Raw genomic sequence first — 15045 nt, 5'->3', positions numbered from 1 at the left:
CTTACTGTAGGTGACTATCCATCAAATATTCTGTAAATACCATCCTGGCTTATTCCAACTGGCTGTGTTGCTCATGGATAAGCAGCATACACATGGTTATTCCGGTTATGGAATATGCAAGGATAGCTCAGAAGAAGTGGCATATGTTGTAGATTTGCAGCATATAATAACAGCACTTGCTTGCGTCTCGGGTGTAAGGGAGGTACACCAGACTCAGCGGGCAGTCTGGCAACAGTACTTGTACGAAAAGCTCTCATTCGATCGATCCGATCGATCAATCAATCAATCAATCAATCCATCAATCAATCAATCAATCAATCAATCAATCAATCAATCACTACAGATATACATTTAGGGATGACATGCAGATGGCAAGTCCCCTTATCAATTGATTACCCAGGCTTTATTTAAAGGATTTCAAAGAAGTTAGAAATTTACTGAACATCTCTTTTGGTAAATTATTCCAGTCCAAATTCCTCTTCCTACAATTGAATATTTGCCCTAATTTGCAATCTTGAATTCAAACTTTATTTTCATATTTTAATCTTTCCTGCTTTTAAAAACCCCATTAAAGTTTATTCGTTTACTAACGTCATTCCACACCATCTCTCCACTGACAGCGAGAAACCCACTGCTTAGTGAAGCTGCTCGATGACCAGGAACAAATCATGCTGCTGTCCTTTGGATCTTTTCCAGTACTCAAATCTAGTAATCCTGGCGAGGGTCCCATACGCTGGAACCATACTGTAATTGGTGTCTTACCAGTGACCCTCTCCTATATATCCTGATAACCATATAAAGAGGTATGTGACCTTTATTTACAACCTTGTTAATGTAATTATCCAAATTAAGAGTTTTCCTTATATTAATATCTAGGTACTTAAAGAGATCCCCATGGGATACTTTCCCTTGAACAACACAGTAATTAAAACTGAGAGACCCACTGCTGGCAGCCCTAAAGATGGCTTTTCGTGGTTTCCCATTTTCATACCAGGCAAATGCTGGGGCTGTACCTTAATTAAGGCCACGGCCGCTTCCTTCCAACTCCTAGGTCTTTCCTACCCCATCGACGCCATAAGACCCATCTGTGTCGGTGCAACGTAAAGCCAGAAAAAAAAATGAGAGGGCTTTTACTCTTGGTGAAACTTATAACCTGACTTTTCACACCGTTTACCATTGTCTGCTGTCAATATCACAACAATGTTGAGTCAGTTTAGCAGTCCCTCACAATCCTGTAACTTATTATTTGCTCTATACAGTATAGCATCTGCAAAAAGCCTCATCTCTGAGTCCAGTTCTTTACTCATGCAAAGAAAACAAAGGTATAGTATCTAACCGTTTTCCATCTGCCTTTTTCCCTTCACCCTACAGTAAATCACTTCCAGTAATGAAATCGTGTACGATAACAAGGTAAATTTTACCCACCTCAATTGTCGAAGAGCAGGAGTATCGGGATATCCTTGTCTCGGAGTAAAGCGATCATATGGAGATGTAATAGTTTCAATAGGCCCTCGAGATGGAGGCTTGGGTCCTTCCGCTTTTTCAGGAGTACAAATTTTGCGCTGCAATGCATAATGAAATGAATTAAAACAAAATGTAAGTTTGAAGTTAACTTATAATTATTAGGATATCAGCCAGTAAAAAACACCACACATTTTGCTTATGTTACACCAATACAGACAGGTCTTAAGGTGATGATGGGATAGGAAAGGACTAAGACAAGAAGGGAAGCCAACTGTGGCCTTAATTAAGGATCAGCCCCAGCATTTGCCTAGCGTGAAAATGGGGAACCCTGGAAAAACATCTTCAGGGCCGTCGACAATGGGGTTTGAACGTACTATCACACAAATACAAGCCCCCCCCTCTCTCTCTGCATGTGTGTGTGAATTTAAACAAGGATATTCAAGGCACAAGCCGAATCAAAATGGGCAAAAGATTGATGGTATGTTTTTATCAGTTAGCAAGCAAGAAGTGTCCTGCGCAAGGAGAGATCTGAATTTTTTTTTTTTTTTTTTTTTTTTTTTTTTTTTTTTTTTTTTTTTGCTAGGGGTTTTACGTCGCACCGACACAGATAGGTCTTATGGCGACGATGGGATAGGAAAGGCCTAGGAGTTGGAAGGTAGCGGCCGTGGCCTTAATTAAGGTACAGCCCCAGCATTTGCCTGGTGTGAAAATGGGAAACCACGGAAAACCATTTTCAGGACTGACGATAGTGGGATTCGAACCTACTATCTCCCGGATGCAAGCTCACAGCCGCGCGCCTCTATGCGCACGGCCAATGAATTTTTACAAAAGAAAGTTCACGATGATGTGCTACTATATAACATGGTCATAAATACATTTCAAGTTCAAGCAAAATATTTTTAAGGTTCCATGAACAACTAGCAAAGATTCCAAAAACTTTTCTTCATGTCATCCCAAGCATTATTACTGGAAGGCATTACCTAAAGATACTGAAGTGGTATTTGATGAAGTTTCATCCATTTCTTCTCATACAAATGTGGCCAGGTGAGCATACCTGTGGTTCCTGCACCAGTCCTCAGCCATCACCTAATCTAACCTGATTATTTTACCTTACTATACTTATCGAAGTCCATCCATCTTAATGTCTTCAGGCTCACTTTTCCTTCTGTTTGTATATTTTATTGTTTGTCTTGGCATCGTGCACCCATGTTAGTAAGTCCAAAACATCTATGTTGTTCTTTTCATTTTATCACTTATCTTTCCAATTGTATTCTCTTCTTACCGTTTCTTTCTGTTTTCTTCTGTAACGAATTAATTAAACATTTCATTTCTGTAGCCTATATCTGCGTCTCGCACATTATTTCATTAACCTTCCTTGGTATGTCTCTGTTCCATTGTACAGTAAAACCTCGTTAATTCGAAGTCGTTGGGACTCAAAAATCGGACTTCGAATTACGTGATTTCGAATTAACCGCCAATTCGCAATTCAGAAGTACCAACCCTTGCCGTGTTATAAAATATTCTAAGGCCCGTTACTGCATGCATTTAACCTTGATTCACAGTTTATACCTTTCAAATGCCATGAAAAAGGAACTATTTCCAAAATGTATCCAAGAAGGTGCATTTACAGTATTCAAATAATACACTCAGATATCTCACTGGTAAACATAACCTCACGCAACGAAAGAAAAAGAAAAAAAGCACGATTCAAAGACGAGGAGAAATCTATGCTCGCTCCCATGTGCAAGTGCTTTATTAATTGGATTACTATACTGTATGCATTTTAGATGCCTTGTATTTACACAGAAAGTACCCGATGCCCTTAAAATCGAACTTTGCTATTACTCTATCCTTGTACGATTTCCCGCCATGGCACTTCCCTCGTACTTCAGAAATGTAAACACTTGCCGCGTCACGAAGTATTCTTAGACCCATTAATACATGCAATCACCTCGATTCACAGTTTAAACCTTTCAAATGCCATGGAAAAAACTATTTCCGAAATGTATCCAACATGGTGCATTTTCAATGTTCAAATAATGCACTTGGACAAAACACTGACAAACTTAACCTCACGCAACGAAAGAAAAAAAAATTGCACAATTCAAAGACGAGGAAAATTATGCCGGTTCCCCTGTGCAAATGCATTATTTTTTGGATTTCTTTACTGTTTGCATTTTTATTATAGATGCTTTGTACTGGGATGAAAAGTGCCCGACACTCTTAAAACATTGTGGCTTATCGAAGTTTCCTATGACGAGGGAATAAAGTATCTCACTTCCATGTGCATTGCAACGCACTACTATGATCCCCATCCCTCACACTGTACGATTTCCCGGCTGGCAATTTCTCCTTTAAAACAATAAGACCGTTTGGGCTCGCATTAAAATAAAGCAATGCAGTTTCACCGGCAATGTCAAAATTGTTCGGTGCCTACGAATTTATTATATTTGCCACGTTTTTTCGTCAACTGTCGGCATCGCCAGTGTTCGCGGATTCTGTATTCCCGCACACTGCACGTTGCGTGATATTACGGCGTTCCTTAAAAGGTTGAACACACAAGAATTCCGATTTCCTTCAACTTAACAATCATGAAGCGCACTGTAGACCCACCAAAGTGAGTGTATGTGCGGAAAGCTACCCCTCCACGTTCCGGAACGCGCGTTCTATTATGCAGCGGAGCGGATAAATTTCGAGTTGAAATTACTCTGTAACATACTGTTGTTTTAAAAAGTAAAGGCAGTTTCGAATTAAAAGTCTGAATTTCGGTAATGGGGCCGACATTGTACTTCGAATGACGAATTATCCGTATTTCGAATTAAACAAGTGAAATAACATGCAAAACTGTATCGCATGTTTCGGGGAACGAGAGCTTCTTCGAATTAGGCGGGATTTTGAATTAACCGATTTCGAAATATCGAGGTTCTACTGTATTCTTTTCATCTTGCGAAAGAATAAACATTGTCCACATGCTCTATCCTCCGGCTGACTCCATATCTATACTAAAATTTTCCATTAATTCACTCTCCAAGCAACTGAAGTTCTCTTCTACTACAACATCTTTATCTGCCATTCACCTCTCTTTCCACTTGTCAACACTACTGATTTGACCTTTTCTGGAATAATCATCATTTTAGACATGATACTGTATAGGCTTTTGGGCTTATGCCGTGTCAAGAAAATAAGGTGAAATTCTTTACTTTTCGCAGAGAACTGTGCTCTGCGTCACCAGAAGAAAATCCTGACTGTCCACGAGAAAGGCTTCTTAAACAATGAACTTTTGAAATTTAGATGTTATAATAGATGTAGAAATGGTACGTTCATTCATCACCAGATGACTCCCCGGAAGCAGCACAGCGCTAGCGTTCGAAGCGGAAGATGACCGAACCATCAGAATCAGTCTAAGAGGGTCACATAACATGCGTACGTAACATATGACGTTGACACAAACCTGGAATGAAACATCTGGCGATGAGGAACGTACGAATTTGGAAAACACCGAGACGAAATAACAATAGTGAAGAGGCAGGGAAGAGAACTACCTGTGTAAATCCTTAATGGCTGGCAACCAGGTATTAATTAATTGATAGCCAGTTTCCCTGCTGAAATGGTTGAAATGAACCTCTTCATACTCTGTATACGAAAAGTAAAGCATCATGTGTAGATTTACATTCTTTTTATTTTGTGCAATACACCCATCTAAAAACAAACGCAGTGTTCTTTAACCATATAGTTTGACATGATTTTGTCTCAAGTGCGACAGCAAGGCTGACATTACTTCAATACAACCCTTCCCAGCTTGGTCCTTTGTCCAGGTATAAATGCTGGGTTTTCTCTTGAAGAACTGTGATACATATGCTGTAGAAACTACTTTGTCTAGCATACTATGCTTCTTGAATGTCAGTTTTTGGTAAAATAGAGGATGAATCTGTTGTAGTTCAAAGCACATGCCTGTCATAAAATCACCCGCATAAACTTTCTTGGTAAGATTTGACAGCCTCTTGTAACCAACAGTAGTAATTGAAACGAAGTTCTACTTGCACACAGGAATTTTTCCACCACTAGCAGCTGTCACAAAATATCCAGCCCTTTCAGATTTGTTCCAATTAGGATTGTGTAGCCTATGTCTCTTAACTGCTTTGTTTTGAATCAAAGATGTAAAGATAAGAGTGCTGACGTAGCTTCTGTGGAATATAGTAAAGTTTATCTCACAGATGTTCAACATCTCTAGGATTTACCTGGTGGCATGAAAAGCCTTTTCTCGAGTGTTTACATGGCACAAACATTTGACCCACAGGGAGTTGAATATCTGATTTCCCTTTCTTGCTGTATTTTACAACTACTTTTCTGCCTTCTTCTGCAACCACTGAACACTGTGTTAACTAGCACTCTGTCTAACTCTTTGGCCATACTTTTATTTCTCTCACATTATTGCAGACAACACAGATTCATTAATTACTGCAAACCAATTCTACCCTCATAACTAGGGCCCGGATTCATATGCATTAAAAACTCCAAAAATATGCACCCACATATGCATTAAAAATGCTGAAAATATGCATGGAGAGATACAGTAAAAATAAAACCTGATACAATTATCAAACACATTATTTAATTTTAACTCGGTGTTAAATTGATGAACAAGTTTCATTCCTTACAAAATGATGCATGGCAGTATGTTTCAACAGGTTTTCAATGTTTTCAGGAGTCAATGACTTTCTGTTGTTCGACAGAAGTAATTTATGCGCTGAAAATGATCGTTCTACGATGACGGACATAACTGGGCAATACTTGTACACTGGCACTGACTGCTCAGAACATTCTTCTGGCAAAGACTTTAGGCATTTTTAGAGTTTCATCTGGTAAGACACTGCAATAGACGAAGAGCAAGTTAACAGAAGAACGCACTTGTTTAAGCAAACCTTGAGAGGCTACTGTAAGAAGAAGGAGAAAGGAATGTCAGAAAGAAGGAAATTGCTGTTATGAAAAACATCATTATCCATCTAACTACTTGTACTGCGACACTGAAAGCACTTTCCTTGATCAGGGAAGGTTTTTCATGTTGCCAAGTGATGTGCAACATACAGAGCTCATTAAATTTTCCATTTCATTGAGAGATCTTAGATAATCGATCACACATAAGAGAAAAATTTGTCTGTAAGCCCTATATGCGCTAATGTTCAAATTATGCACTAATGTTCAAAATATGCATTTGCATATGCATTTTTAAAAAGTCTGGGCCGTACTCATAACCTCTACACAAAGCAAACAAAATGACCGGCCCATCAGAAATCAGCCTAGGTAGCAGCCGATTGGTTGAAGGGAGAAGATACAATTTGTTCAATAACAGGCTATGGATTGAAACTGTGATTTACAACCTCTACTCTTAATGCGATAAAACATCTTTTGAGGAAAAAAAATATTGTTCAATCATGATAGCCCTCAACAAAACTAGGACAGTGGTGTGTGGAACTTTTTTTTGTGCGAGAAAACACCTTTTGATTGTAACCACATTGTGTCGACTCAACTTGAATTCCGCTACCGGAGCTATCTCTTGCATCTGCAAGGAAACTGAGCTCGCAAGTAAAAGCTGGATTGCTCATGAGCAGATTGTCAAAACAACTGTACTCAACTTGAATTAGTTGTATGTGGTTGTTTAAACTTGACTAAAGACTTATTTTCCACAAATAACATGAAAATGCCTCAGCAGTACTCAGGTAGATGGGGTTCAGTGCATGACACTGTCTGGTACTTCATGCAGAAAATTCAGGGTGAAGGATTATCAGAATCAGTATGTTGTTCAGTTAGTTGACAATTGGCGTAAGACTTTATCTGTGTTATGGTATCAGTGACTGGTTTCATAGAACAATGATAGGTCCACTTGTGAAAGGATCTTCAGGTGGTTCATGTACACAAGAATGGAAGACTGAGCTCCGATATGGATTTGATTTTGAACGTAAAGTAGAAGTCTGCTATAATGAGTACGGCATATTATGAGAACTCTGTTATAACAACAGATTTTTCTGTCCCTTGAAAATCCCCGGATTAAACTGTGTATTATCCTTCGGTAACAGCGAGAACCCTATCACTGATGCATCCTTCATTAAGAGTGATTATGTGTGCATAATTTTATCCATTATCAATATTTATGCACTCCAGCGATTATATTCAATGTGATTAATCATCTTCGGAATAGATTTTTCGCTATGTGCACTAGTGAGCTCTCTTCTCGACATTTGAACTCGAAGGTGATATCAGATTCGATTAGTAATACTTGTCGACTGGTGTTCTGTAAGCACAAGTTGAAATGAAAGAAAACATGCTTTCGTAATAAATGCATAAAAAATATGGTTGTTAGCAGTAGTTAACTCGTTAGAAATAAAGGCTGAAGTAAATGATTACTTAATTTTAAAACTGTGTGCTGAAATTAAAGAAGAATGTGATACACATCAAGATACGGTGCAGAGTGGACGACTGATTTTGGAGGTTAGTTTATTCAGTGAAACCTCGTTAAGCATTTCTCCAGGGACATGGAAAGATAATGTGTTAAGACAGAAAGCGTACTAGTGATTAGAAAAATAAAAACTATCCAACACGAATATATAAACACTTGATATGTTTTTTCCAACATGCACACAATTTACATCGCGTATGTACAGGTATAGCGAAAGATATAGGCTATCTACAGTTTCTAAAGATGCGATGAGAGTATTAAAAGGCGTGAAAAAGACTAGCGAACAAATGTAAAAACCTTTTCCAATGGGGCTTATTAAATAAAAACAGTGTATTAAAAGTTGTGTAAAATACCTGACAATAAATATAAAAACATTTGCAGAGTGCCCGTGTAAAAGTATCGATCATGAATTATTTGGACGTTAAACTCAGCTATGTGCGACAGAAATGACTTTGACAGTCATCTTGAATGCGACAACACTTCGATCGAATTGAGTCGAAACTCGAGGGTGCGAGTTTCAACATACTGCTGAAGGATGTGGATGCCAGTCCACTTCCTGGACTTGTCTTCATTAATAAACAATTTCACGACTTTCTCAGTATCTATAACAGGCTACCACAAGACAAATATGCACCATGCTAGTCAACTTCACACGATTATATTCCTAATCCTTACGTTAGTCTATAACGCGACAAATATTTGCTACCCTTCACTGCATCACTTAACACAGAATACATTTCTAACTTCTGAATGGAATGCGAAATACAAGCACAAACAGGCTTACTGGGTTATTCAACAATATCAATGAAAACCGGAGAGCAAAAGTGAACTTTCCCAAGGCTAATGGCTTGCTTCCCGAAGCTAGAATTTACTCTCCAACATTCCACAATTCAAGGCCATTCCGCCGACTGCCTCCTGTGGTGAGGGCTCAAATCTCTGTTGGAAATCAGGTTCCTTTCACAAGAGATGATAAAGAACAATTTCGGGGCTGGGAAAAATGATTACCAAGCTGTTATAATGACATTTTGTGACACAATAAATGAGGTATTTTAAAATCGATTGAATCTGACGTGAATCAGGGCTATGAATTTACGACGGGTTATGCGAGAAATCGCCTTAATGAAGAATGTGCACTATGAGGCTACACTGCATTTTCTCGCGCCTGATTACATTTTGGAAAGGTTATTCCCGAGTAACTTATCATTACTCTACTGGTGCTTGAAATATGTTTTCATGATACATATGAGGTTAGGTTAGGCAGCTCTGTTTGAATAAGGAAACTGAAAAGGTTTGCCTCAGAAGTCACTGGAGTGATACTACTCCAATTCTTCAGAATAAAATTGAACATCCGCGTTCACGTTGTCTCGGAATTAGGAAAAAAACTTATGAGTAAGCCGTAGTATGGAAATCTGCAAAACCGTCCATTCTGAACAAACAGATTGCCGTTATATACCGATTGTAATGTGTGTGGGGTTTTCCCCAACGTTTACGAAAAATCGGCTACAACGTCAATCCACTATAGTGAGTAAATTTTTCGATGTTATGAATTTTCGATATAACAGACTTCTACTGTATTACACAAGACAAAACAGACAAATGATACACTGCATACCAGGAAGATCATCAATACTAGTGAATGTACAGCATTGGCAAAGAAATGGGGAAAAGTTCTAAAATGCTAGTTCATCAAGAAAACAATTAGGACTGATGAGGCATGAGAAAATTTGAAAATTCTTTTAACATTCAAAATACAAAAAGAGTTGTAAGTCAGCAAGCTCTCCCCACCAAATAACTGCTACCTTCAGACATTGAGATCATAGATAATTCAAGAATGTATGGTTCAAGGAATCGTTCAGGAGAATGAATTAACTGGAAGAGTACTGTTTCACTTTCTCAACCAGGTCCACTGCCTCAAATCAATGGTTCAGAGCAATACTATTGGTTCATAGCATTTTTCAGATTTTACATTAAAGCAAATTAGAAGTTCCTGTGCATGCCAGAAATCACTCTGGAGACTTATGGCTGTTAGTATTGCCTAGAACGCTGACAGCCATAAGTCTCCATGGTGATTTCCTCAGTTGACGTCATGAGGCTGAGTGAACCCTGAGCTGACTTTATCATCATCATCATCATCATCATCATCATCATCATCATCATCATCATCATCATCATCATCATCAGTTTTCCACTCCAGTTGCCCAGGTGTGGTTTATGAGCACTCTCCACTTCTGTCTGTCCATGTACCACTCTTCTCTCAAGACGACATCCCAGCTGACTCCTCTTGTTCCTATGTCCTCTTTCACTTGGTCCAGCCATCTCTTCCTAGGTCTTCCTACCGGTCGTTTTCCAGCCACAACTGTGTGTAGCCATTGCTTTGCTGTCCTTCTTCGTCCACTCGTTTGACATGGCCAAACCATTTCAAACGGGCCCTTGTCGCTTTTTCATTCAGGGATGGGTACACACCAGCTTCCTCCCTTATTCTTTCATTCCTTACCCTGTCCCTTTTTGTCTTCTGTACCATAGTTCGTAGGAACTTCATTTCTGCGGCTTGTAGTTTGCTATCCACTTGTTGGGTTGTTGTGCAGGTTTCTAGGCCATATGTTATTATGGGGGTGGAGTATGACTGGAATACAATCTGCTTTGATCTTAAGGGAACTTGTTCGTTCCAGAGGAGGTTCCGAACTTGATGGTAAAACTGAGCTGATTTTTGAATGCGGTTGTTAATCTCATGCTGTATTCTGTTATCACTTGAAATGATAAACCCAAGATATTTATATTGGTCTACTGTTTCCAGCTGTGTACCTTCCAGCATTATTTTTCCTTTCTTCCTATGTCTGTCAACAGGCAGAAGAAGAACAGTTTTCGATTTATTTATTGTTAATCCGTGTGCTTTCAAATGTTCATTCCAGGTGTTCAGCCTCTCTTGGACTTCCTTCTCTGTATTTCCCCAAATTACTACATCATCTGCAAATGCATTGATGTCCATATTGTTGTTCTGCTTAATTTCTTTCATGACTTCATCCACGACAGTGATAAAAAGTAAGAGTGAAAGGGTACTGCCTTGTTGCACTCCTTTAGTGGTTCGGAACCAATCAGAATTACCATTTCCTATCTGTACGCAACTGCAGCAGTCTTCGTAAAGCATTTTAACTTCCTGGACAAGCCCTTTGGGTACATTTTTCTTTCTTAAGTATTCCTATATAGTCTTCCTTGGAACACTATCAAATGCTTTTTCGAGAAAACACTAGTGTTAAGTCTTTGCCCTTCTCCCAACGCTTTTCTAACAGTATTCTAAGTGCAAATATGAGATCGGTAGTTGATCGGTGTTCTCTGAATCCATATTGTTCTTCCTGTAGTTGTGGTTCTATTATTTTCCTTAGCCTTTTTTCAAGTATTTTCTCAAACATTTTCAAACCATGAGACAATAAAGTGATCCCTCTATAATCGCTACATTTCTTCTGGCTTCCTTTTTTGAAGAGAGGTATAATTATTCCCTTTTTCCAATCATCTGGGACTTTCCTATCCTTCCATATTGCATTAATAACTCTATGAAGCCACTGTACTCCCATTGCACCAGTTGCTTTGATCATATCTGCACTGACTTCATCAAATCCTGGTGCTCTTTCTTTGGGCATACTATTAAGGGCCGTCTCTACTTCCTTCCAAGTTGGCGGGCTCTCTTGGTCAGGCTCATTATTGCAGCTTAAACTGACCTGCGTGGTTACATCATTGGAGTCTTTCCCAGTACTGTTGTATAAATTATCAACATAGGATTTCATGATCTTCCTTATTTCTGTTTCTTCCCTAACTATGTTACCATCTGGTTCCTCTATTGCAGTTATGTATTCATTGTCTCTTCTTATATTTCGTATTAGCAAGATACCCGTGCTTCGCTACAGTATTATAGAGAAATTTATTATTGAGTGCTTAACGTTTTATATATAATCCGCCAAAATTCGCGATCTGACTGCTTTTCTGAGAGAATCCGCCAAAATTCGCGATCTGGCTCGTTTTCTGTGAGATTACGGCAGTGTTCCTCCCGTTTCTTAATCTTTCTTTCCAGCAATCGATTTCGTACTTCCCGGGCTAGGTCCAGGTAATCCACCCGGTCAGTTGGGTCCCTAAATCTTTGCCATCTTTTTCTATAAGCATTTTTAATATGGATCAAAACCTTGAGGAGATCCAGCGTGGTGTCGTCTTGGGTGCCTTGGCGGTACTGAACACGCGGCCGGCCTGCATTCGTAGTCATTACCCGTCCAGGAAGCGTTTCCAGCGCGGTCCGCACAGTTTGACGACGGCCCAGAACATTATTATTATTATTAATGTTCTGGACCCCACAGCAAGATGAAAGACTGCTACTTGGCAGTAAATTACATCTGCTGCCATTGTCATTGCTAACAATGTGACCAGCACCACTGTCGCGCGTAGGCAACTGCGCGGGATTTCTGGAGATACGAATGACATACTTCCGTGCATTATTGACCTAATTATAGAGGTGAACAATTGCACAGTCAATCTCATTCCTACCGTTTATTTCAATTGTGTTTAAATTTTTACTTATATGCCATGAGAATCTACTGTAATCTAAGAACGTTCTCCAAAGGAAAAGATGGCTCTTGAAAACGAACCCAGGAAAGATTAAAAACGATCGCTTTATGGTCAGAATAACTATATTGAAAATCCACAGCCTGTTTCCAGTCATTCGACCGGGTCAGGAATGGAATGAATAAAGCCGCCATCTAGCGGTGAGGATAGGAATTATGCTGGCTGCCGAAGCCTGTCGCACTCCTCTGGGGCAATGATTAATGAATGACAAATGAAATGAAATGATATTGGAGAGTGTTGCTGGAATGAATGATGATGGCGAAAACCAGACTACCCGGATAAAATCCCGTCCCGCCTCCGCTTTGTCCCGCACAAATCTCACAGGGAGTGACCGAGATTTGAACCGCGGAACCCAGCGGTGATAGGCCGGCGCGCTGCCACCTGAGTCACAGAGGCTCCTTGTAAGTACATTATGAACAGTAAAATCAACTGGTCTCACCTCCTTCTTCACCCCACCGCCGTTAAGTTGATTCCCCCCTCCCCCAAAAAAGAAGGCTCTTTAAATTTAAAGGAGATTCCAAATACCAATGTTCACGTCTGTTACCTTCAGTTTTGAGATATAAGTATCCCCATAAAAATGATTCACATTTTTTCTGTTCCTTTCACACTCCCCCCACCCAGCCACCCTTAAGTGAATTTTCCGGCAAAAAACACTTCTTTCTTTATACTAAAGGATCTTCCAGAAAACAATTATCACGACTCTAACATCTTCACCTTTTGAGATATGTGTCCTCATGAAAGGAATTCAACACCCTTTCACTCCCGCCCCCCAAGATGATTCCCCGCCTCCCAAAACGCGTTTCTCTTTGTTTTTAAAGGTGATCTAAATACCAATTTTCACGTCTCTAATAACTTTAGTTTTTATTAGATGTAAGTTAGTATCCTCATACAATTAATTTAATTAATTTTTCAATTCTTTCACCTCGCTCCCTCCCCCCCCCCACCCTTCATTGGATTTTCTGAGAATACATGTTTCTTTACTTTCAAAGCAGATTCCAAATACCTAATTTCACTTCTGTAACATCTTCAGTTTTTGAGATATCAGTATCCTAATTAAAATAATTCAATCCCATTTTTAGTCACTTTTACCCCCCACCCAAGTGGTTTTTCCAAAAACTAAAAATACACGTTTCTTTATTTTTACTTGAGATAAAAATACAATTTTTCACTTCCGTAACTTGTTAAGTTTTTAAGATATACTGTATAAATTCTCATTTTAAAATTTCACCCCTTTTTTAGTTCCCCTTAAGTGGAGTTTACAAAAACAAATCACCTATGTTTCTTTACTTTACCAGGAGATCCCAAATGCCAGTTTTTACGTCTGTAACATTTTACGTTTCTGAGGTATACTGCAGATGTAGTCTTTCTAAAAACTCACCCCAATTTGTCACTCCTGTTTAACCCCCATTAATTGGATTTTCCAAAGAAAACGTGTTTCTTTATTTTTGAAGGAGATCCCGTATATCAGTTTTCAGGTCTGTATTATCTTCAGTTTCTGAGACATAAGTATCCTAATAAAAGGCATTCAACCCATTATTCACACATTTTCACCCCTCCTATTGGGATTTACAGAAAACAAAAAAAATGTGTTCCTTTATTTTTAAAGGAGATTCCGAGTATCAATTTTTACATCTGCAAACTTTTAAAGTTTTGCGATATAGATACACTGATTTTAAAAATCCCCCACCCCCACTTCCATTTGGATTTTCCAAAAACAAAACATACATTGTTTCTTTATTTTTAAAGGAGATCCCAAATACCAATTTTCAGGTCTGTAATATCTTCAGTTTCTAAGATGTATGTATCCTCATAAATGGCATTCAACCCATTTTTCACCCCTTGTCAGTCCTCCTATTGGGATTTTCCGAAAACAAAAAAATACGTGTTTCTTTACTTTTAAAGGAGATTCTAAATACCAACTTTTACATCTGTAAACTTTTAAAGTTTTTAGATATCGATATACTCATTTTAAAAATTCACCCCCCTTTTCACCCCCCATTTCTTGGATTTTCCAAAAACAAAAAATGTGTGTTTCTTGATCCTTAAGGGGGACCCCAAATACCAATTTTCAGGTCTGTAATATCTACAATTTCTGAGATATAAGTATCCTCATTAAAGATATTCAACGCCTTTTCCTCTCCTCCTATTGGTATTTACCGAAAACAAAAAATACGTATTTCTTTATTTTTAAATACGAATATTTACATCTGAAAACTTTTAAAATTTTTAGATATAGATACACTCATTTTAAAAATTCACCCCCCTTTTCACGCCCCCATTACTTGGATTTTCCAAAAACAAAAAAATACGTCTTTATTTTTAAAGGAGATCCCAAATACCAATTTTCAGGTCTGTAAAATCTTCAGTTTCTGAAATGTAAGTAGCCTCATTAGAGGCATCCAACCCATTTTTCACCCCTTTTTCTCCCCTCGTATTGAGATTTTCCGAAAACAAAAAAATACGGGTTTCTTTATTTAAAAAAAAAAGATTCTAAATGCCAATTTTTACATCTGTAAACTTTT

The 15045-nt window shown here is 38.6% G+C and overlaps 1 protein-coding gene across 8 annotated transcripts in view; it reads right to left on the bottom strand.

Moving 5' to 3' along the window:
• Window positions 1–15045, bottom strand: part of LOC136864408 (atrophin-1) — a 755035-nt gene that overhangs the window by 285797 nt on the left and 454193 nt on the right. For all 8 annotated transcript variants that reach the window (XM_068226264.1, XM_068226266.1, XM_068226270.1 and 5 more), the window contains one exon: window positions 1426–1562. In XM_068226264.1, coding sequence (XP_068082365.1) covers window positions 1426–1562 — 137 coding nt within the window. The remainder of the gene's footprint in view (window positions 1–1425; window positions 1563–15045) is intronic.

Source organism: Anabrus simplex, chromosome 2 (assembly GCF_040414725.1).
Source record: "Anabrus simplex isolate iqAnaSimp1 chromosome 2, ASM4041472v1, whole genome shotgun sequence".
Classification (NCBI taxonomy): Eukaryota; Metazoa; Arthropoda; class Insecta; order Orthoptera; family Tettigoniidae; genus Anabrus; species Anabrus simplex.
Note: the sequence above shows the minus strand (reverse complement) of the source record. Positions and strands in the feature narration are given on the sequence as shown.